At 41.7% G+C, this 25,533-nt stretch overlaps 1 protein-coding gene across 11 annotated transcripts in view; it reads right to left on the reverse strand.

Annotated features, from left to right (window-relative positions):
- PTPRT (protein tyrosine phosphatase receptor type T) overlaps positions 1-25,533 on the reverse strand; it is a 1,549,072-nt gene that overhangs the window by 279,754 nt on the left and 1,243,785 nt on the right. For 2 of the 11 annotated variants that reach the window (XM_060190247.1, XM_060190236.1), the window contains exon 14: positions 10,923-10,979. The exons of the other annotated variants lie outside the window; for them this stretch is intronic. In XM_060190247.1, the coding sequence (XP_060046230.1) occupies positions 10,923-10,979 (57 nt within the window). The remainder of the gene's footprint in view (positions 1-10,922; positions 10,980-25,533) is intronic. 11 annotated transcript variants of the gene reach the window in all.

Consider the following 25,533-nt stretch of genomic DNA (forward strand, 5'->3'; position numbering starts at 1 on the left):
TTCCATGATGATTCAAGCACCTTATCAGGCTTATTTACTATAACTGGTAATACAGTTTGTGAGTCGCTGAGCACTGTTATTCATTCCAGTTTTTGAACTGTCTGCATACCTACCTGCCAAGGTTCCTAAAGATTGATTCTCCAGAGTTTTTGAGTGGAGCTGGACCAACACCTGCTGGTCCAACTATACTGAGCCCATTGTCTGGCTTGACCCACATGATGCTTATATAAAAGATGTTTGGATTGAGGATAGGAAGCATGGGCATCCCAAGGGAGCTCTTTGAAAGGATCTAAGAGTATTGGTGTGAATAGCTACATATACTGTAAACACTTTACCTTCTAACAGTTCTCACTAGTAATAGAGCTACTTTACACCCATCCTTTGGGAGGGGGATAGATGAGATTTTAGTATGGAACACAATGATTTAATGTTTTTTCTCCCAAAAGCCAAGGGGCAAAGGCTAGAAAAAGAATACATGTTCATGGTGTATTTGGCTGGGATCTCAGTAATCGATGCTGCTCCCACTGCTGTTTTATTACTCTCACTCATTTTCATTTCGATGATCTGGATTCCATGCTTGCTTACCAGGCATTCTTTCTGATCCTGTTCCTGCTCCCACTAATTTTTGCTATGGACCTCCCCCCATATGCCTTCTCTCCTTTCCAGGCACTTTGATGTGGTATCTGGACAAAGCTGCTGCAGATGGGCAGGTTTTTGCTTCTCCTCTCTCTTCCTGCCCATTTGGTTTAAGTAAGGGGGTAACCTCCAGGGGATCAATTTTGTCAGAGTTAACTAGAAATAAGTACATTGTGTGTCCTGGGTAAGCCTTAGAAACATTTCAGTCCACAGTGTAATTGAACCAGCAGTGCTAGTCAGAAAAGTGAAGCAGGGATATACAATCCTTCCAGAAGGATGTTCTGCTCATTCTGTGTCCAAGCAGAAGTCTCCATGCCTCTTTCCATGTGTTCTCAATTTGGCTGTGATACCTATTAATATTTGACCCTCTTTAGTGAAATGCTAAGACTTTGTTCCGATTTACAACCCACTTCAAGTCTGCTTAGAAAGTTTAGCTTGGGGGTAGGGCAGTGATATACGATATGCAAGGACATGGGTTTGAATTCTGCTCCTCACCTGCAGAGGGAAGCTTCATGAGTGGTGAAGCAGGTCTAATAGTCTCAGCATCTCTCTCTCTCTCTCTCTTCTGATTTCTCTGTCTCTATCCAATATAAAATAAGAAAAAAAATTCTGCCTCTTTCCTTTCAATAGCCTCAGGGTCTACTGTTAGTCAAGCCCTGTTCGTGGTCTCTTGTCTCACCAACCAGGCTATGTTCACCTATTCCCAGTGTTCTGACACTATTTAACCTGTAGAAAGTCCACAGTCAGCTTTTATCCTTATTGCTATACCAACTGTTTCTGAGAAGGCTTCCCTTGTGCTGTAGCCACCCCAACAGCACTCAGAAATCCACAGGAAGAATTAGCATCCCTTCAGTGTGGGCATGTGCTCTCTTATCCTGGCTGTCTGAGATAGTCTTAAGGGACTATCACTTTGCTGCAGGGCATCTCAAAGTGTGTGTGTTCTTCCCTCTCACATCTGCTCTTCAGACTAAACCCTTAATCCCCAACAAAGACCCTGGGTGCTCTTCTCTGCTGCAGTTAAGCAGCTTTGAGCCAACTAGTCTCAGGCTCAACACATAGATTTCTGCAAGCAGGGGGCCATTTCTGTCAACACTGAGCTGACTCAGAATATTCATCAACTACAGGGACCAGGGTGGGGTAAGAACATGGGAAGATCCTGTGACATCAAAGATTCCCACAACTTGTCCCATACCACCGATAATGTGGGAATCAGAAATGTGTGTGTGTGTGCACGCGCATGCGTGTGCATGTGCGTGTGTGTGTGTTTAAGATTCATTTCATGAGTGAGAGAACAATATTTGAGCATTACTACAGCATATTCAATCCTGGGCACTGACTTCAGGATCATATACCTGAAAGTATAGCATTCTACCATTTTGTCACTTCCCAGGCCACTGGAAATCAAGTCTGTAGTCTAGTTGTCCCTAAGCAGAATCATGCATGTATTCTTCTGTCTAGACCTCTGTGATATTATCTGTCATCTTGAGCTTTGATTTTTCAGCTTACGCACTTACTATTTGCTATTTGTCTCTCTCATTATGGAATAAGCTCCCAGAGAGCAGGATTTTCTCTTAACGAATTCCTCTGTCCAGCATCCACTGTCACCATCATAATCCTAGTACTTTTCATATTAAGCAATTCCAGTACTTCCTTCCATCCCTGTGAAGGCTGCTTGAGAGAGACTTTCAAAACAGTCTCATAGAATGTATTAGGAGGGGCTGAGGAGATTGTATAATGGTTATGCAAAAGACACTCATGCCTGAGAGTGTATTATGGTCTGAGTCTTGTCATGGTAGTGAAAGACCAACTTAAAGAATTGTTTGGAAATTAATAAGAGCTTTTTAAAAGATAATTTTATGAATTTCATAGGAGTGAGGGCTTCAGAATGAGAACAGAAGAGAAGACAAGGGAAAGGAAAATCAGAGCACCCCTCAGGTAAATGTGGCAAAGGAGAGTAAAACTAGGAGTCTTGGGCATGCAAGCCCTAGCTCTAACAACTGAGGTAGTTATCTGTTTGTGAAAACAGAGTTGTAACATGGAGTACATAGGACAGAAAACTACAAAAGCAGGAAGTAGTTGCTGACACTCTCATAAACCAGAATCCCTGCTAGAAATGTATCAGTTTTTCCATTGACCTTTGCAGGAACTCATCTTGACTTCAGAGACAATGAACTGGAGATAGAGGAAGCCGAAATGATTTGCCCAAATTCTGCAAATTTAAAGGAACAGGGTTTGGGTTCCAGACATAAGGGCTTGTCCCAAATCTCTAGGTGCAGGATATGATCAAAGCAAGGAATCCAGGTCTATGTCTACTCTGGAGCAGCTGGTAACAGTCCAGCAGTTTGCCAGTTGAGGCGCGACCTTCGGTCTGAGTTCTATCAACATAAAAACTGCTGAAGAAAGGAGAGGATCCCCTAATGCACAGCAAATGCAACTTTGAGTCTCCATTGCTACTGTCCCTTGGAGACTGGAGCAGTAGCAGGTACACCCTGTGCTGAAATTAGGGGTAGAGAATTGACCTGGAAACTCATAAGAGCTACATCCCGGTGGTCTGGAGGTGGGGCTGCATATTGGAAGCCTTTCCATATTGTTCTCCTGATGAATTGGGAGACACAGTAAATAATTGCCTCAGAACCCATGGAGTACAAATGAGATTTGTTTAGAAACTCACAGAACCAAGGAGTGCTGCCCAGCTTGGCTCTGGATGCTGGCAGAGGGGTCATATTGGGCACAGGGTTTTGGACCTTTGGGGCCTGGGAGTCTCTTTGTATAACCACTGTGTTATCTCTCCCCCATCCTGTTTTATCTCTTGGTTATGAATAATTAAGCTAAAAAAATCTATGTATAGTTAAAAGAACCTGTAGTCTCCCATAGCCTTCAGGGAAGATAAAGAACATAAAAGGGTTTAACAACTACTGAGCTTCACCTCAGGGATTGAGATAACTTTGAAACAAGTGTTAATTTCCACAACTGTGAACTCTCTAAGTACCTTACTTAGAAACAACTCAATCCAGGCAAATGTGATTAGTGGTGTTAAAAGTACAGAGTGGGAGGTGGGGGACTGCATAGAGTTAAATGCACATGGCACAAAGTTAGAGGGATGAAAGCTGAAATAGCTAAGCTAAGAGCTGAACAAGCTAATACAGTATTAGAACAGGGTAAAAGAATAGCTGACTACAGAAAACAACAGAGGGGAGAGATAACAGAATAAGTGAAGCATTAACAGAATTAGCAAGATTGAGGATGAATTAGAACTTAGAATCAAGAGATCTCAAAAAGAGATTAAGAGATATTGAAATCAACAACAGAGACATATGGGATGACGTCAAAAGAAGTAGTATACTCATTATCAGCTTGCCAGAGGAAGAAAGAGAAGGAGGGGATTAAAGCATTCTAGAGGACAAAATAACTGAGAACTTCCTTAGTCTAGACAACATAAAATACATAAAGGTTCAAGAAGCTCAGAGTGTCCCAAACAGAATTAACCCAGACTTAGAGACACCAAGATAGTCATTCATATTTAGAATGAAAAGAAATAAGGATAAAGAAAGGATCCTAAACTCTGCAAGAGGAAAGCAATCACCTACAGAGGAAAACCCATAAGATTAACAACAGGGCAGAGGCAAGATGGTGGCTTGGAGACAACACCTGAAGTGAGCTCCGAAAAGAAGCAGTTTTCAACCCAAATGCTACCGTGATGCCAACCAAACTTCCCTGAGAACATGACCCCACCAATGTGTCCTGGAGTCCTGCAGCCCCACTAGGGAAAGAGAGAGACATGCTGGGAGTATGGATCGACCTGCCAATACCCATGTTCAGTGGGGAGGCAATTACAAAAGCAAGACCTTCCACCGTCTGCACCCCATAATGGCCCTGGGTTCATACTTCCAGAGGGATAAAGAATAGGAAAACTATCAGGGGAGAGGATGGGATATGGAGCCCTGGTGGTGGGAATTGTGTGGAGTTTTACCCCTCTTATCCTATGGTTTTGTCAGTGTTTCTTTTTTATAAATAAAAATTTAAAAAAAGAAAAAGATTTGCAGCAGATTTCTTAACACAAACACTAGAGGTCAGAAGAGAATGGCAAGATATTTATTGAGTGCTCAGTGAGAAAGGCTTTCAACCAAGACTACTATATCCTGCTAGACTGTTATTCAGACTAGATGGAGGCATAGAAATCTTTTTTGACAAGCAACAGTTGAAGGAATCAACTATCATCAAGCCATCCCTGTAAGAATTTCTGAAAGGGGGGGTTGGGCAGTGGCGCAGTGGGTTAAGCACATGTGGCGCAAAGTGCAGGGGCCGGCTTAAGGATCCCGGTTCGAGCCCCCGGCTCCCCACCTGCAGTGGAGTTGCTTCACAGGCGGTGAAGCAGGTCTGCAGGTGTCTATCTTTCTCTCCCTTCTCTGTCTTCCCCTCCTCTCTCCATTTCTCTCTGTCCTATCCAACAACAAATTGCGTCAACAGGGCAATAATAATAGCCACAACGAAGCTACAACAAGGGCAACAAAAGGGGGAAAAAAATAGCCTCCAGGAGCGGTGGATTCATGGTGCAGGCACCGAGCCCAGCAATAACCCTGGAGGAGGAAAAAAAAAAAGAATTTCTGAAAGGTCTCCTATAAACAATCACATCACCATAAAGGTACCATATATCAGAACACTCAAAAAGTTTAGAACAATGTCATTAAATTATCTTCAATATATAATATCAGTAACTATCAACAGCCTGAATTCACCTATTAAGAGGCACAGAGTAGGAAGATGGATCTAGGAATCTGGGTCTGCTGTGGATATCCAGACCATAGCTGAGTTGCAGGGCTGATTTTCATGGCACACAGTGTTCTGCCAACCAGATGCTGTCAGACTCCTCAAACACTCCCACAAGGCCCAAATGAGCTAGTACAGGAGTCAAAGAGGCACTCTTCTTGGTAGGCCCATAGGGGTCACAGCCTTTCACTGAAAACATTAAATAACTAGGTATTTATCCACTGTTGTCTACACAAGACTCATCAGAGAAAAAAAAACCCGACTCTATCAAATAAAGGGGTTTATGTGATGTTCTGCAATAGAAGCATCCCGGGTTTATCTACCCATTAGATATCAATAATCCTTTATATTCATTTGGGGCAATCAAATACACTTTTAGACATTGTCATATGCCCCCTAGAGATTGCAAAATAGACCAAAAGTAAATGAACATTTACTGAACCTCTGTGCATGCACATATCTGTTTATCAACTGGGTGCAAAGGTGAATAGGGGGCCAGGCAGTGGCACACCCAGTTAAGCACATATATTACTAAGGGCAAGGATCTGGGTTTACACCCTTGCTTCCCACCTGCAAGGGGGATACTTCACTAGTGGTGAAGCAGGTCTGCAGGTGTCTATCCTTCTCTACCCTTCTCTACTTATCCCTCCTCTCTCAATTTCTCTCTGCCTTATCCAATAAAAAAAAAATAGGGAGCAAGGCAGAGGAAGGGAAAATACAGATTTCCAGTACTGACACCTAATCCCAGCAATAACCGTGGTGGCAACAAAAAATAAATAAATAAAATAAAAAGCTGACTAGAACTTCTTAAAAAAATTTCTTTAGACATTTTTTTTAAACGTCTAGATCTGCATTGTTGACATTGGTAGCTACTAAGCCACATGTACATACTGAACAGTTGAAATATGGCTACTGTGACGGAGCAGCTGAATTTTAAAATTCATTATATTTCGGCTGATTTAAGTTTAAATACTAAAGCCATCTAAAGTGTATTTACGTAAGAACATTTAGCACTTACTATTATACTTCTTTTTAACTGTTCAAATTTCAGCACGTGAATTGAGAAGTGCTGTAAGTGTACAATTCACATCAGATTTCAAAAACTTAGAAAAAAGAGAAATATAAAATATATTTTATTAGTAGTTCAAAATATTGATTACATGTTACAATGATAATGCTATCTATCTGGGTTAAATAAAATATATTAACATTAACTTCACAAACCACTTTTTTAATGTGACTAAAAGAAGTTATAATCACATTTACAGCTCAAATTTCCATCTTTCTTAATGTAGTGCCAGGGAATGAACATAGGACTTTGTGCATGTGTGAGATGGCACTGAGTGGGCTTCTCATGTCAATTTTTATTCTGTATTGTTATAGACAGAGCAACGGTGGGAAAGGGAGATCACATCACTCCACCGTTTATAGAGTTTCCTTGGTGCTATCATGTGGTTGTCAGAGACTGAACCCAAGATCTACCACAAATCTTCACAATGGAAGATTTACATTTTACCAGCTGATTTATCCCCTAAACCCCACAAATTATCTTTGTATTGAATAGTGTGACTCTGGAGATTTCTGGCGGTGTGTGTGTGTGTATGTGTGTGTGTGTGTGTGTGTGTGTGTGTGTGTGTGTGTGTGTGTGTGCGCGTGTGTGCATGTGTGTGTGGCACTTTTGCACCTCAGTGGATAGTTAGCAGAGTCTGAAGGAATATTTGGTTGTCATAATAGAGGAGAAATTACCATCACTGTCTAAGTAATAGAAACCAGGAATGCTTCTAAATATTCAATGTGCAAGATACCCCTCCCCTACACATCACTGATTATCTGTCCCCAAATGTCACTAGTACTGAGGTTAAGAAATTAAAAGGAAAATTTTGCTTTAGAGCATGAACCCATTGAAAGAAAAGACAAACAAGTCAGACACATGAACAACTGGTTGGAGTCAAAGCTGTTATCGCACTTAATTCTCATAATAAAATATGACCACAGATTCCATTATTCCTGCTTCTCCTGATGAAGAGACTGAAGTCCAGAGGTGAGGGATAACTTGTCCAGGGCCACTAGGTTGAAGAGGGGGCAGAGCCAAGTGGAACCTGGCCCTATTCTGTCTGAATGTCAGGCCAGCCCTGCTATGCATGGTAGTTCTAAAGCCCTTTCAGCTGGTGCTGATACAGAAACAGGCTGCTTGTGCTTACAGTCTCACAGCACCATTTTTCAGACCTGGATAGTTATTATTTACATCAGCCATTATTGCTACCAGGGTACCAGGGGATGAGCAATCACAAAAACCCCCATTTAGAAGGGGCAGCCAGCTCAAAGAGAAAAACTTGCAGGCACTTCACCCATCAAGCCAGGCTGAGAAACACCTAGAAATAAATGAAACACGATGAAATAAACCTGTCAGAGGAGGAACATTCAGACGTCTCAGAAGGTAAAAGGTAAGAACAATTGCACCTGATGTGAGATTGCCTCTGTTTAAAGAAAACATTATCAGACTGCTTAACTTTAATAAAGCCCAGAGAACAATGACCCAGCAGAAAGAAGGTGACTCACAAACACCATGGGGAAGCAGTTTCTCTATATACTGGGTGTGGGAATGGTATGGTGGGAAGAGCCACTTGCCTCTGTTACCAAACATCCATTGGCATCTCCCACCTCCTTTGGGAAAGTGTGAGACTACTGAACCTGTGAGAGGAAGATGGCATTTGGTGTGCTGTTTACTGCACAGGATACAGTCTAGGGTTACCCAAGGTGGCCCTTCATATGATTCAGGAGCACATGTGACTACTCGTTTTACAGGCGAGTCAAGGCTATGCAATACACTAAAGGTCATATGGCTAGGGAGTTACAAGTTTACATTCTCAAGTATTGGTAGCATCACACTGGGCTATGGGAGGTGATGGCAGAGACAGAAGATGGCTCTTGTGGATGGCTACTGAAGTTCTGTCTAAATGCAGGGGCCAGCTGGTGGCTCACTTGGATGGACACACATATCACACAGACCTGTGTGCACAGACCAGGGTTTAAGCCTCCAGTCCTCCACCTGCATAGGGAAGCTTTATGGAAGGTGAAGCAGGGCTTCAGGTGTCTCTCTTTCACTCTGTTTTTTCCTGTCCTCTCAAATTTCTCCCTGTCTATATCCAAAATGAATAAATAAACATAATGCATAAAAATGTTACAAGATCAAGTACAACTATATTTAGCTGCTATCCTTCCTTCCTTCTGGAATGGAAAAGGGAGTCATTTCCCCAGTAGATTATGCACCTCCATGGCTGTCCCCCTCAATGGAGGATAGAAACACTGTCACAAACACTGCCCCCTTGCTTTAAAGTCAAAGCATCTCTGCAGAAAAATCACAGTACAGGGTGCCCTGTGGGCTCACCTGACAAAAGCAGACTTCCTTCCTTGGCTTCTTTGCCTGTGGGCTCCTAGAGCCTTTACTTCCTTTCTCCTAAGAATGCTTTCTGATTAAAAAAAAAAAAAAAAAAAAAAAAAAAAACCTTTCACATATATTCCTGTCTCAGAAACCAGTTTGAGAGATTTACCAATAATGACGTTTCTGAATTTGGGGAAGAGGCTGAACAGAAGTGGACTGTGAATCCACAACACAGTCACACTATGTCACCTCTGCTTGTCCCACACTTTTTTTTTATATCCTCTCTCCCCAAAATAAATTAGCCTATCAGGGGCAGGAAGAGTGAAGGCCATTGCATGAGTAACAAATTTGAGAAAAGGGCCAGTTAAAGATTTGAAATTTCTCAAGAAGCTGGCCAGGAAGTCACCACAAAAGAACCTCTGCACTAGAGGCCAGCAGGCAAGGGATCCACAATGGGCATCAACTGTGACACACATGGGTCCTGTATCCTAATCTTTGAAAACCAGCATGTTTATGTGGAACAAGATCAAGTCACAATATGTTCAAAAGAAGGGTAATAAAACTGAATAATTAAATTAAAATTTTTATTTTTATTTTTTTATTTTACTTATTCAGTTTTTGGAAAGAAACCAAGAGAAGGGGGCAGGTGGTAAGCGCACATGGTGCAAAGCAAAAGGCCTAGCATAAGGATCCCAGTTTGAGCCCCCAGCTCCCCACCTGCAGGGGGGTCGCTTCACAAGTGGTGAAGCAGGTCTCTCCCCCTCTCTGTCTTCTCTTCCTCTCTCTATTTATCTCTATCCTATCAAACAACAACAACAGCAATGTCAACAATAACAATAAATACAACAACAAGGGCAACCAAATGGGGGAAAATGGCCTCCAGGAGCAGTGGACTCCTAGTGTGGGCACTGAGCCCCAGTGATAACCCTGGAGGCAAAAAAAAAAAAGAAAGAAAGGAAAGGAAGAAAGAATGAAATAAACTGGGAGGGGGGGTAGACAGGGAGAGAAAAAGAGAGATAACTGTAGTGCTGCTTCAGTGCTCCTGAAGTGTTTCCCCTGCCCAAGGAGCTTGAACCTGGATTACTGAGCAACGTGACATATATGTTCTACTAGGTGTACTGCATGGTTCCTGTACTTAACAAATCCTTTTACTTTATTTTTACCTGCTTAATTTTTTATTATCTTTACTTATTTATTGAATAGAGACAGCCAGAAATTGAGAGGGAAGGAGGTGACAGAGAGGGAGAGAGACAGAGAGACACCTGCAGCGGGGCTGCCTCACCACTTGCAAAGCTTTTCCCCTGCAGGTGGGGACTAGGGCCTCAAACTGTGGTCCTTGAGATTTGTAACATGTGCACTCAACTAGATGCATCACCACCTGGCCCCACAAATACCTACTCTGAACAAGATACTCCCACACAACCATTTCCATATTCCTTATCTGTTTACCCTCAGAAAACAGCTCCAAGAGACTTTGCATATGGAATCAAAAAGGAAAAGATATGCCCCTTAACAGTTCAGCATTATTAGCCCTATTTAGATAAGGATTGTGGGGTTTGTGACATTTAAAGAACAAATGGCAGACCTGGGATCTACTCATTTCTTAAGCAGAGGTCTGCACAGTCAGCTTTCTTTTCTAACCTCAGACTACATACAGCTCAGTCCCTTTGTTGAGGGACACACCTTTACTTCCTGTTGTGTTTGTTTATTTGGAGCACCACATCCCTCTCCTTTGTATCACCACTTATGACCGAAGTTGTACAAGTCTTTGGCATTTTGTCTAATGGTTCTTTGACTTTCCAGAAATACATAGGAACATAATCTCTTTTACTGATAATTGGGAACTGGGCTACTCAGTTCCTAGAACAGTGCTTGACACATAGTAGATATGTTGTAACCACCATGGAATAGGTGAGTAGATGGATGGAAAGATGAACAGAGGGGATCAGGAACAAATGGATGAATGCATGGGTGAGTGGCTAAGTGGCTGGGCTGATGGGATATTAGGTGGGTGGGTGGGTGGGTGGGGTGGAGGGACTGCCAGTTCTTCTCTGGTGCACCTGACCTGGAGGATACTCTGAGCTGAGCATGAGCCACTCTCACTCCCCACCCCCCTGTCCAGGACTCTAGTGATCACCTGTGGTGAGGAGGCAGAGTGGAGTCCCCGGGGTCACCTGGGCGCTGCCCATTGGTGCTGACCACAAGGAAGCCAGTCCCCAGGCAGCATGCAGAAGAGAAGGAGAGAAAGAAACACACATGAGAACGTGCTGTACGGTGAACCAAACTTCAAATCTTGTGGCTCTGAGGAGCTCACACTAAACAGCAAAAGAACATCATGATCTAACAAAATAGGGCTTGAAATAGATTTTTTAAAATGAAACAAGAGTAAGAGTCACCATTTATCAAGTACCTACAACATGCCAGGGACTCATCCAGGTACTTCACATACAATGTCTCTAAGACTTTAAGCCGCCCAGGAAGGTCATTGTTATAAATGAACCCACCATCATGTCATCCAGACCTTCTTCCAACCTCATCCCTTTCTTAGTTATGGTGCCACCACTCTGTAGTTTCTTGGTCTATAAGCCTAGAAGTCATCTGTCCCTTCTCTTTTCTGACCTCTCATTTTAATGAGCATTCCTTATGAATTCTATCCCTGAAAAGCTCTTGAAGCTTCCGTTTTCTCTCCCAATTTCATTTGTACTTAGTTTAAGCCACCCTCAGGTTTCACTCGGTTAACTTAAGCAGTCTCCATATGATCTTCCTGCTTTTGCACTGGGTTCCTCTTTCACCCAGTGTCCACCCATCAGCTGAAATGCATCAGCAGTCCCGTTGTTCTCCAGGTAAACTTCAGACCCCTCTCCCAGGCTCATAGTCCCCCAGCAATAAACTCCCTGCTGACTCCCCAGACTATCTTCACTCCCACCATCACACTATATTTTCTTGCCTCAACCATACACCGTCCTCCCTATCACCAACAGAATTCCTATCTTCTCTGTGTCTACCTAGGCTTGTCACCTTTTGTGGAATTTACCCCATTCCTGCCTTTGCACCTGGTTGACATGTGCTGATTGGGTGTCAATGCCAAACTCCACCAGTGGGTACCTCTAGTGTTTCATGGTGTATGAGACAGATATGCCTCTAATGTCTTCTCTTCTGATAGCAGAAGCCTCACCATATCATGAGTGCCTGACTTTCCCTTGATTGGGCAAACTCCTGGAAGGGGCTCATCGTGTCTCATTTACTACCAGAGTACTATGGGCTTGCATGCTACCTGACATCTAGTAGCTGCTCAGTAACAGTTCAATAAATGAATGAATGAGTGAAAAATTGACAAATCCAATAACTGATACAACTCATTCAAAGTCAGAAAACAGGAAAAACAAGTAACTTGGAAGAGGTAGTACTCAACCCTGGGTTTATATGACTTTAATGTTCTTGCTCTTCTAAATTCACTACTTGCCTCTCAGAAGAAAATATTACAAAAGGTCTCCTATTTTGGAAATAATTTAAAAGATCCACAAAGTGACTAATTTGACCCATAGCTATGAAATACTGCAAAGTCTAATCACCACTCAATAGTTATAGTACATTTTGCTTAAAGGAAAGGGCATGCATTTTTTTTTCCTTCCTTCCACCAGAGTACTGCACAACTTTGGCTTATGATAATACGGGATTGAATCTGGGACCACAGGTACGTTGGAATGAAAGTCTTTTGCATAACCATTAAACTGTCTTTGTTGGCCCATCTCCATTAAAAACTATTTTTTATTATTTATTTGCCCTTTTGTTGCCCTTGTTGTTTTATTGTTGTTGTAGTTATTGTTGTCATTGTTGATGCCTTCGTTGTTGGATAGGATAGAGAGAAATAGAGGAGGGGAAGACAAATAAGGGGAGAGAAAGAGACACTTGCAGACCTGTTTCATTCCCTGTCAAGCAACTCCCCTGCAGGTGGGGAGTCAGAGGCTCGAACTAGGATCCTTACACTGGTCCTTGCGCTTTGTGCAACCTGCACTTAACCTGCTGCACTACTGCCCGACCCCCTGGCCCATCTCCATTTTTAAAACACATTCTAAGTCACAGGGCAGCATGCCCTGGTTATTATGCCAAGCCTGGCCTCTGGTTAACAGCACTCTCTATGGTCAAGAATGTTTTTTTTTTTTTTTCATGTCATTTTTAATGATTAGGGGAAAAATGAAAAATTAGATGTTATGACATATAAAAATTACAGCAAATTCAAATTTCAGTGCCCAAGAATAAAGTTTTATTAGACACACAGATAGGCTCATTTTGTTTGTATCATTTATGGCTGTTTCTGTGTTAGAATGACAAAGTTGAGTAATGGCAAAGATCATATAATCTGCAAAGCCTGAAAATATTGCTATCTAGAGTTATCTATGTAGAGTTTTTTAGAAAAGTTTAGTTTTCCTCCAACTTTTGGAGGCAGGCAAGACAAAAAATGTTGAGCAGGTCAGAAAAAGAAATGCTTGAGGGGCTGGGAGATAACTCACGTTACAGGATACAAGCTTTGGGGTTGAGTCCCAGTCATTATATGGGAGCACCATGCACAGGGGAAGCTTTATGAGCAGTGAAGTGGTGCTGTGGTAGCACTCTTTGGCCTCTCTCCCACTCTGTATGATAATGAAAGAATTAAGAGTCCACTGGGAGTGGTGGGATCATGGAAGTGGAAAAACCACCAATGGCAAAGGATAAAAAGAAAAAGAAAGTCTTGAGAGAAGGTGTGTTCCCACTTAGCCTCTGTCAGCAGCCTCTTACCTATCCCCCATATTTCAGCCTCATACTTATCTTCTGTGATCCATTCTCTAAGCTTTGAGTAGGGTGGTCTTCTTGACAAAATAATCTACCTGAGTTCTCATCTGAGGATCACATACATGTTACAAGGCTATACAGAATCCCTGGTATCCTACACTTGCTTGGACACTTCAGTCTCACCTCTGATCACTCCTCTAGTGACCTCTAGTCACAAGGACATCTTCCCTTGTCCTATTTGTCCCCAGTGGCATACTCTTACCACCAATGATTTCCAACTGTTACCACCTCAGTTAAGATTTCCTTGCTCTCCACTCCCTCCTTGTTCAAAATCATGATCACACTCTTCTTTGAAAACTTGTCTTAAGGCCCCTGCACATGAGAAAGTATAACCAAGGTTGATTTGTTTCCCTTCTCTGCATTCTTGCAGCATCCTGAATCCACCTTCATCCTATTCTTTATCTTATTATATTGATGTAATTTTCTGTTTCTTGCTCTCCCACTAAAGACTACTTGTTGGGGGCTTATTAGAAGCCAGACATTGTACTAAGTACTTTCTATGTACCAGCTCATTAAGTTCCTGCATTAGTCCCATGAAGTAAGTGGGGTTACTTTCATTATTTTATAGATAGAGAAACTCAGACACAGAGAAGTCAGGTATCTTTTCCAGACAAGAATAAATGATTGCCCAAACCTAAAGATAAAAAAATTTTAGCCTCTAAGGTATGAGGAACCACACAGCAAATGCTATGCTGCAGTCAATAAATATTTATTGAAAACTAAATGAATAAATGAAATCCTGGTTTATTATTTTTCATTTACTGACTTGCTGCTCTCTTATCACTTGGAAAATTACATACATTTATGAGTTTCAATTTCTCTATAAAATGCAGATGATAATAAGAATCTCATGAAGTTATTTTAAGGATTAAATGGAAAAGAGTTTAAGATTTAATGTAGTTGGCCGGTCAAGAGCTAATGCTTCTCACTCCACCATCTAAGGTTACTCTGCTTAGCAGGCTTTTTAGGCTCTAGGGGATAAAAATAGATATAGATGGGAGTTGGGCAGTAGCAGAGCAGGGTAAGTGCACATGGTGCAAAGCACAAGAACTGGCATAAGGATCCCGGTTCGAGCCCCTGGCTCCTCAACTGCCGGGGAGTCGCTTCACAGCAGTGCAGCAGGTCCGCAGGTGTCTATCTTTCTCTCCCTCTCTGTCTTCCCCTCCTCTCTCCATTGCTCACTGTTCTATCCAACAACGACGACAATAATAACCAAAACAATGATAAAACAGCAAGGGCAACAAAAGCGAATAAATAAATTAATTAATTAAAAAAATAGATATAGCTATGCATGTGATTTTCTTATAGAATGAAACAACAGAAGATAAGTGGTAGATGATGGGTATTAGAAGAACACAAACGGGAAATGGAAAAAGTGGAAAATGCCTTATAGACTGATTATATGTGGGGTATGAGTACATTCATATTTCTCATAAATCAGTAACATGTACCAATATATGAAAAATACTATGCCATAGAGATGATTAGTATCTGGCCCATATCTCCTTAGGCATATGGAGGAATCCCAGTTTCACTTTTCCTCAGCATTTGTCCCCAGAGTTTCATCAAGGTCACATAAACTTTAGTGAGCTATTAATAGAGTCAAGCTACCTACCTAACTATATACTTCTCTTCTGCCATGAGAGCATTTTAAGCCAGATATGATCACCTACAGATTGTATAACAGCAAAGAAGCTCAAAACAACAACAACAAAAAATTCAGTATTAAGCTACTGAGATCTGGGTATTAAATGGTTGCAGCAAATACTATTGTGTCCTAATTAATCCTAAAATTAAATAAATAAATAAATAAAAGATAACCATCTTTTGCTTTTTCACGTATTACCTGCTCCTCCCTCATCATATGACTTTCAATTTTTTACTGGAGGAACGATAACCCTCTCTCTTCACAATGTCCAATCCTTGTTTATAGGTCAGACATTCATGAATACACTGAGATCACTTAAAGAAGGAGGTCAGGGTTATGAGTGCTTCAGATTCCTTTCTTACATTATCCTTTCTAAAGCAATGAATGTTGAACGAGTACAAAGATGTGGATGGGCTAAATATGGCTTTAGAGCATATAACCCTAAAGAAAAATTAATTTTTTGGTTTAGTAGCTTCAATATATTCTGGAAGTGAAAAAAGTTGAGGGTTCCTGAGGCAACTTGCTGTCTGGTCCAGATCCCAGAATTTAGCATAGGCACAACTGAAGACATACCAAGACTCATTACACCCTAAATTTTCTCAACTATTACTGGGAAAGAAGTGTGGAGGAGTGAACAAACAGGACATAAGGAACCTTGACAGCAACTCACAGAATCTCAGTCTATGGTATTGTTGAAATTTAAAATGGTGCCATAGAAACTGCATAAACTTTGGAGCTGGACCTAAAATAAAGTTCCTAGGAACTAGACCTCTTTATTTGACCTTTCTGGGTCTTGTCATGTTTCATTATTTATGTAAATAAAGGTAATGATGATGATCAATTTTGATTTAATCCATAAGACATCCCACGTTTTAATTTTATCAATGAATTGTTAACTCTTGTCAGTCCATATAGCCTGTGACTGGAAAAAAAGGGGTGGTTAATTTCTGCTATTTTCCCTCCCTCTTCAACTACTTTGAAGCCTATCAGAAAACATCAATGGACCTTTATTATTTTATTTTTAACCTTTGTTTCTAACTTATCCAAATTTTCTATTTTATCTTCTGGGAAGATGACAGAGAGAAAGAAATTCAACCGGTTTATCATGTTCTTAACCTTCACTTGCATTATGTTAAATAATTGGGGGAAAGAAAAAATAAACTCAGGCTTACGGGTGAAATTATACATGGCTGTAGATACTAGCAGAGCAGTGGAATTTCATGTCTGAGGTTCCTGGTTTGATTGCTGGCAGCACATGTGCCTAAGTGGTACTCTGGGTTTTCTTTGTTTTAAAAAAAACTTTTTTTTTTTCCCTCCAGAGTTATTGCTGGAGCTTGGTGCCTGCACTACAAATCCACTGGGGGCTATTTTTCCCCTTTTGTTGCCTTTGTTGTTTATTGTTGTTGGTGTTATTGCTGTTATTGTTGTTGTTATTGCTGTCATTGTTGTTGGATAGGATAGAGAAATTGAGAGTGGAGAGGAAGACAGAGAGGGGGAGAGAAAGATAGACCACCTACAGACCTGCTTTACCTCTTGTGAAGCAACCCCTGTGCAGGTGGGGAGCTGGGGTCTCGAGCCCAGGGTTCCAACCAGGATCCTTACACCAGTCCTTTCGCTTCACGACATATGTGCTTAACCTGGCCCCTTAAAAACTTTTTAAACATTATTTTTCTTTATTTGTTTATTGGTTAGAGACAGCCAGAAATTGAGAGGTAAGGGGGTGATAAAGAGAAAGACAGACAGACACCTGCAGCACTGCTTCACCACTTGCCAAGCTTTCCCCCTGCAGATGGGGACCACGGAGCTCGAACCCAGGTCCTTGCCTTTGTAACGTGTGCTCAATCAGGTGCACCACCACCTGGCCCCTTCTCTCTTTCTCTCTCCTTTATTTTCCATCTTATGTGTAATAAATAAACAACAAATGTTTAAAAGAGAAATTGTAAACTCAGAGTGGATATAACTGTTCAGTCACACTGTGAAGGTTTGAATGCAGGCTTTGAACCAAGTTATCTATGATTCCCCATTATCCCATGAAGCCTGTCAAGGTAACTTAAAATAGAACCTTCCTTTTCCTTACAGAATTGGATCAATTAAACAATTCTATCTGATAGAAGATAGTTCCTGCATCTCCTTTAGTTTCTCATACCATCTGTGACCTGTTATTCTCATGGATAAAGAAGCCATGAAGGGTAGGGTAGATAGAACAATGGTTATGCAAAAAGCTCTCATGCCTAGGGCTCAAAAGTCCCAGGTTCAATCCCCATTCCCACCCCTCCCATTCTCAACCCTCCCCCTACTCCCACCACTGTAAGTGGGAGCTGAGCAATGCTCTACTAAAACAAACAAAACAAAACAAAACAAAACACAATGGGGGTTGGGCGGTAGCGCAGAGGATTAAGTGCATATGACAAGAGTGCAAGGACTGGCATAAGGATCCAGGTTTGAGCCCCCAACTTGAGCCCCCAGCTCCCCACCTGCAGGGGCGTTGCTGCACAAGTGGTAAAGCAGGTCTGCAGGTGTCTACCTTTCTCTCCCCCTCTCTGTCTTCCCCTCCTCTCTCCATTTCTCTCTGTCCTATCCAACAACAGCATTAACAACAACAGTAATAACCACAATGCTAAAACAACAAGGACAACAAGAGGGGAGAAAATAAATAACCTCTAGGAGCAGTGGATTCATAGTGCAGGCACTTAGCCCTAGCAATAACCATGGAGACAAAAACAAAACAAAAACCAGCAGGCCATGAATACAGCACTCCCCTCTCAACCCGTCTTATAACAAGGGCATCTCATTAGGTACTTACTGTCTCTCCCTGTCCCAGTAGAGGTGAGACTCTACCACAGGGAAAGGAAAGAAGAATGTTGGATGAAATACATCAGTTTTAGCTGTTATAAAAATAAGCCACCTTTACAAACGACCACCAGTCACACCTCTAACCCACTGCCATTCGGATAATGGGTTTAGTCCATCACTAGCACTGGGCAGCATAAAACTTATTGGTGACATTGGTCCTTATCTCATGCTTCATATTTTGGAGTTCAGCTTTCAGCACCTACTCCAGAGGGGGGTTGTTTTAATGGGATCATTAGAGTGTGTTTACTACATTAAAACTGACTGTCTTGTGCAAAGCAACTCTGCAAATGGCTTTATGGGTTTCCAGATTTATTTTGTCTCAAAGACTCAGCTCAGTTTGCAAATCAAATCAGAGCTGATTTTTTTAACTGCCACTTGGTCGCACCCAGCGGGTGTTTGTGCAACCAGCTGTGCTCCCTTCATGGCTGCCTCCAGGAATGGGAGAGGTGCTTGTGCTGCCTGCTGGTGGCCAGACAGGTTTTTACACAAAGAAGGGAGGAAAACAAGTACTAGCTTAATCCTAACTGGGGTGCATAGGAGTAAATCAAAGGAAGAAAAATTGTTGTTGTTGCTTGTAATTTCCTTATTGAGGGATTAAACCTCAGTAAGAGGAAGCAAAATTTTATTTTCTGGAAAGAGAAAAAGCAAACTGTGCCTTTGTGATCTCAAAGACCAAACAGCAGGAGGGAAAAAGGAAGCCAATTTGCACCCATGATAATGAGACTCCCTCTGACTACAGTGTTCAGTGGTGGAAGTTCAGGAAGGAATATGAGGTGTGTGTGAGGCAAGTGTAGCTAGTACCTACACAAAGGTTGGGCTGGCCTTTTTAATGGTGACCATTGTAGATCACATAGCTAATCCCTACCTCTACCCCTTTGACTTAGAACAAGAAAAGAAACAGTTCTGCCAAGTAGTTTGTAGCTTCTAAAAAGAGGTTGGGGAGTTAGGCAGTAGCACCACAGGTTAAGCTCACTCACGTGGCACAAAGCACAAGGACAGGCACAAGGATCCCGGTTTGAGCCCCCGGCTCCCCACCTATAAGGGAATCGCTTCACAGGTGGTGAAGCAGGTCTGCAGGTGTCTATCTTTCTCTCCCTCTCTTTGTCTTCCCCTCCTCTCTACATTTCTCTCTGTCCTGTACAACAATGATTACATAAGTAACAACAACAATAATAATAATTATAACAACAATGAACAATAAGGGCAACACATGGGAAAATAAATAAATATTTTAAAAATTTTTAAAAATAAATAAAAGGAGGTCAGGGATCAGTTAGTTAGTTTTATTAGTTAATCAAGTCACTCATCAACTCCCTAATTCATTCATTTGCTCATCCAGCACATTTTTCTGAGCACCACTGTGTGCAAGGTGTTCAAGGACATAACCGTGCTCAGAATCAATGCAATCCCTTTTAATTCATTTAGACGCCAGCTGGGAGACAGACATTAAATGTGTAAGCAAATAAAAAGTATTTATTTGTGTGGGGGGTAGATAGTATAGTGGTTATGAAAAGAGACTCATCCCTGAGGCTCTAAAGTACCAGACTCAACCCCCTGTACCACCATAAGCTAGAGCTGAGCAGCGCTCTAGTAAATAAAATAATAAAGTATATATTTGCAAGTCATGATGAATGAATGCTCTGAAAAAAAAAAGCTAAAGTATATAATGAGAGGACAAAATTTTAAGGCTCTGCACAACTTGGATATCATGCCAGTCTTTTAAAAATCATTTTATTTTTATTTATTTTGGATAGAGACAGAGAGAAATTGAGGGGGAGAGAGGAAAGACATCTATAGTATTTTTTCACTACATGTGAAGTTTCCCTCCTACAGGTGAGGACTGTGGGCTTGAATTTGGGTCCTTGTGCACTGTGATGTGTTTGCTCAACCAGGTCCACCACCATCTGACCCTTCATGATGATCTTTATGAGACATGGTGTGTTAAGCTGCAGTCTGAAAGCTCTCTACCTTCTTTCCTTCCTCCCTTCTTCCCTTGGTCTCTGGTCTCTTTCTCCCCCTCTCTCTCCTTTCCTTCCTTCCTTTTTTTTTTCTTTTGGTTTTATGTTCTTCGGCTAATTTTCACCAGGGTTATCACTGGGATTGATGCCAGTATTACAAACCCACCTCTCCTGGTGGCCATTTTTTCCCTTTTTTTCTAATTTTGATTAAATAATAAGGAGAGAAAATGAAAAAGGATGTGGAGATAGAGAGAGGGAGAGAAAGATAAATACATGCAGACCTGCTTCACTGCTCATGAAGCAGACTTCCTGTAGGTGGGGAGTAGGGGCTCGAACCCAAGTAATGTGCACTTCACCCAATGCTCCACTGCCCAGACCCACCCCCATTACTTATTATTATTATTATTATTTAATGGGAAGCTATTGGATTACAATACAGTTGTTGACACAAAGGTATAACCTCTCACCCCCCTGTGACAGATGTCTGTAAAACACTCTCACCCAAATTCTGATCCTTTTCCAAGGACAGAAAAAGAAAATGCAAAGTAAAACTTGGAATGGATTTGGTATACTGCACCAAAGCAAAGAACTCTATGGAAGAAGAGAAATGAAGGGAGCCCAGGGGCATTGGGGTCCTGGTATATGATGGAAAAGTGGAAAAGATGTCCACTTTTTAAAGAGACATGTTTGTGACCAAATAATTTGAGATAGTGGGGGTGGTGGATGATGAAAGTCCCTGAAATTGGAAAAAAAGAACTGATACATGTCAAGAGTTGAAAGAGGACCCATGTGCTGGAGTATAGAACAATAGGATAGAAGCTTGGATGACGCTGAAGGGGTGGAAGGAGTAGTCCATGCAGGCAAGTCTGACTTTTAAATAAGAGAAATTAGTAAAATGAATAGACTTATGCACAGAGGGAGACAGAGGGAAGACTTAAACACAGGAGAATCAGAAAGTAAGGGGGCATGGGTGAACTGAACTTCAGTTTATGGATGAGGAAATGGTCCCTATGGCCCTAGAACTGAACCTCCAGGTCAGGAACCCACCATCACCATAGCCGGCTCTGTCTCAAGCAGAGGGTATTAGTCTAGACTCCAATATCTCCCTTGGCAGCTGCAACTGAGGGCACCTTCCACTTGATGGGATAATACTATTTTCTACAGGAAGGGTTTTATCTTCCATTTGCGCTTCTGCCTCTCCTAAGACAATCCCGAACACACATTTGCTCTATTTCTTCAGCTTACCTCAGCTTGGAACCTGAAGCTGAGCCCACCCACTACTTAAAGTGGATCTAAGCCCACCTCCCTTTTATTTGCCTTTTCTCAGAGTTATAGTTTTAACTACAAAGTCTAAATTTTAAAATGATTGTTTTTGCTCCGTGACATTCTACTGCCATCCTTTCAAAGTCTGAATAATAGCTTTCTTTTTCCAAACCGTAATTTAATGTTCTCTTACCCACTGACTGCAGTCTGCTCTGGGAGCAGATTCCCAGAGCTAGAGTGTGCCAAGTAAAGGGCTCTTGAATTTTTCTTTTTAGCTCTTGAACTTGAGGTAATTCCATTAATCTTTTACAACCCCTCAACTCAAGGATATAATACATCCTTTATATATACTCTAAGAGCTCTGAAGTTCTTGCTATTGGCACCAAAGCTGGATTTCCCTTTTGGGTTGGTGTGCCATCCCTGAGCTGTTTTGAATACTGACACTTAGGCTGACACCTGTGACTTTCTCCAGATCTTACATCTGCTGGAGCCACCAGAGAAATTGAGGAGAAGTGTGGAGGACTGACTGCTATGGAAGAGGATGGGAACAGGGAGGGGGTGAGCATGGGGAGAGGGAGGGAAGGGGGAGAGGGAAGTACTGGCATTTTTCCTCAAGGCATGGAGACCTTGGAGAAATTTACAGTTTATATTCCACTCTAGATCTAACCTAGGTTTGAGTTTTGTTTTTTTTATTTCCATGAGATTCTTATTCAATCTCTTTTTAAATTTGATATCCCACTTCTCTCTTCCATTTATAGATTTCTTTTTAGAGATTCCCTCAACACCTTACCTGTGACCAAATCCCTGCCTCAGGCTCTGCTTCTAGGGAATCTGTTTTAAGACAGCTCCCAATCTCTTTATCATCTCATGATAAGCTCCACTTCAGTATGACTGAACTCTTATTCTGATTCCTCTAAATCTCCAGTCAGAGTTAATAACAGTCAAACCCTAGATAAGGAACAAGGCAAAACATATTGTGAATATAGGATAGTGACCACAAGTGAACATCGATATAAAAAAGACTGCCTTCAAAGTTTCTGAGGTAAGCCTGTACTGATCCTAGAATTAACCCTTCTACTAACACACACTAATCTCCCAACCTGAAAACCCATGGCTGGGCCTGCAATTTGACATTCTGCCTCAATTTTTAATGTAATTTATTTATTTTGAATTGAGACAGAGAGAAATTGAGAAGGGAAGGGGAGATAGAGAGGGACTGAGTAAGAGAGATACCTGCAACACTGCTCTACAACTTGCAAAGTTTTCCACAATAGTTGGGGACCCGTGACTTGAACCAGGTTCCTGCACATTGTAGCATGAGAGCTTGATTAGGTGTGCTACCATGTGATCCCTCAAAACTGTATAAATAGATACTGGTTGTACGTAAAGCAGCACACTTGATCCTTTACCAACACAGGATACTTGGTTCTGACTATGGGACCTGGGCTAGGTATATGGTTGCTTTCACAGTGAAAAGGCTCAGAGACTGCTGACTTTGTTCTGGGTTATTTAGAATTCTTTGTGTTAGTTGAGAAGAAGTGATGGGATAGGGAGGCACAAAATACCCTATGCCGCACTAGTCTCAAAGGAGTAGACCCTTTGTTGATGGTCCAGGAATATAACCCCTATCACAACCTTGAGCTTCAGCACCATTGCAACCATAGTCCCCATTCACTAGTTTTTGGAAGCTTTGCTCACAGTCTTAATTCCAGCATCTGATGTCTGCCTCCATGCTAGATTGCTTGTTTCCTGAGGACAGGAGCCACACCAACTGGTTCATTAAAAAATAAAATAAGCAATTAAAAGTCCAAAGTTATTTAAAAGGTTCCTCACTTATCAATGCTCAATAAGTGAGCTGTTTGACTGTAAAAAGGAAATAATAGTCATGAATAATAACAACAATAACATTTCTCCAAAGCACTTTGCAGTAGTAAAGTATGTTGTTAAGTAAAGCCAGTTGTTAATTTAGCAGATTATTTCTGCAAGCCAGTTGTAACATGACATTGAATGTGGTTGGAGATATCTACACCTTGGAGAAGCACACATGCTGCAGACAAGGGTATTTCTTTCATTAAAAAAAAAGTGGGGGCTGGGTGGTGGTAGCACAGTGGGTTAAGTGCACATGGCGCAAAGCACAAGGGCTGGCTTAAGGATCCAGGGTCAAGCCCCCAACTCCCCACCTGCAGGGGGTTGCTTCGCAAGCAGTGGAGGTCTGCAGGGGTCTCTCTTTCTCTCCCCCTCTCTGTCTTCCCTTCCTCTATTTCGCTCTGTCCTATCCAACAACAATAACAGCTATGACAACAATAACAGTAACAACTACAACAAGAGCAACAAAATGGGGAAAATGGCCTCCAGGAGCAGTAGTTTCTAGTGCAGGCACTGAGCCCTAGTAATAACCCTGGAGGCAAAAAAAAAAGTGTGTTTATCAGCAAATCACTGGCAGTAGATATGTTAAAAAACAAAACAAACAAAGTTCCATGACTGGGTAAATAAGGATCATTAAAAAATGGTGACTTCACTGTTTTCAGCCGATCTTGGATGGACCTTGAAAAAATCATGTTGAGTGAAATAAGTCAGAAACAGAAGGATGAATATGGGATGATCTCACTCTCAGGCAGAAGCTGAAAAACAAGATCAGAAAAGAAAACACAAGTAGAACCTGAAATGGAATTGGTGTACTGCACCAAAGTAAAAGACTCTGGGGTGGGTGGGTGGGGAGAATACAGGTCCATGAAGGATGATAAATGACATAGTGGGGGTTGTATTGTTAAATGGGAAACTGGGGAATGTTATGCATGTACAAACTATTGTATTTACTGTTGAATGTAAAACATTAATTCCCCAATAAAGAAATAAATTTAAAAAAAAAAGGATCATTTTAGACATGGTATGACCAAGTTTCTGGGAGATTCTGGGAGTCCCTGATCCTTGCTATAGTGAGATATTAACTCAAACTGCATTTACTCATTTCAACAAAGTTTTTTGAGTGCCATGGAAAAAAAGTGCTTGGGAAATCATGGTTCCTTAAAACCAAGCCTGTCCCATTACACCTTTTCTTAAAGGACAGTGCTGGAGTTGTGAGTGCCTTTCTCTGGGTGAAGGGATGACCCTCACTGAACTGTTCAGGTTATATAAAATCATGATTGGATCAGCAATCACTGTTGCACCATCACGTAGGGTTTGACAAGAATTCTGTGAGCACACATCTGGTATGCAAGGACAACCTATATTTACTTCAGTCAGGCTTCTTCCATAGAACAGTCTCTCTGCCTAAGGCAACCAACCCTATTCAGCTTCTGACAGGAACCTCAGACTTCCTCTGCTCCACCCAAAAATGGTTCCTAATCCTTTCACACCATTCAAAGTCATTGGAATCACATTGTGGAGGGTGAAGAGTCCTTAGCTCCCATGGGAACTACAAAGATACCTCACTTAAGTGTGTGGATCTTGTTATACGTTGAATAGTACTTCTTTACCACCTTCACTCCCACCCATCCACTCCCCACATTTCTATGCTGAAATTTTAGCTCTCAGTACCTTGGGTTGTAACCTTAATTGAAAACTTGGTTCTTGAAGATATAGTAAAGCTAGGATGATACCACACTGAAGTAGATGAGTCCCTAACCCAATATGACCAGCAACCTTACCTAAAGAAGAAATTTGGTCACAGAGATGCACACAGGGATATCACTGTGTGAGACAAAGCTAAGAGTCTGGGGAGATGCATCTAGAAGCAAAGGAGCATCAGAGTATCACCAACAGCTAAGGGAGGGGCAAGGACCAGATTCTTGCTCACAGCCTCAGATGTAATTAACCATGTTGGCAGACATCTTGATCTCAGATTTCTGCCCTTCAGAATTATGAAACAAGAAACTGTTGTTACATCTTTCCATTTGTGGCACTTTGCTATAGCAGCCACACAACACAAACACAGGTGCTTTGGTTTGCAGTCCTCCAAAGGTCGAAGCACTGAGACCTTGGATGACTAGTGGCAACAATGCAGACAAAGCTTGGAGTCCTATGCCAGAGCCAGATGTGGTATCTAATAGAAGATGCACTGGGCTTTAAGTCAGATTAGGACCTGGAATGAGTGGTTGGAGGAACTTTTACCCTGAGTGGGAGCCCTGTGGTTCTAGTGACCATAAACTCTTATCTGGACAGGAACAGGAGGATATTGCTTCATCCCCAGAGCACTG

This window comes from Erinaceus europaeus, chromosome 1, assembly GCF_950295315.1.
Source record: "Erinaceus europaeus chromosome 1, mEriEur2.1, whole genome shotgun sequence".
Taxonomy (NCBI): Eukaryota; Metazoa; Chordata; class Mammalia; order Eulipotyphla; family Erinaceidae; genus Erinaceus; species Erinaceus europaeus.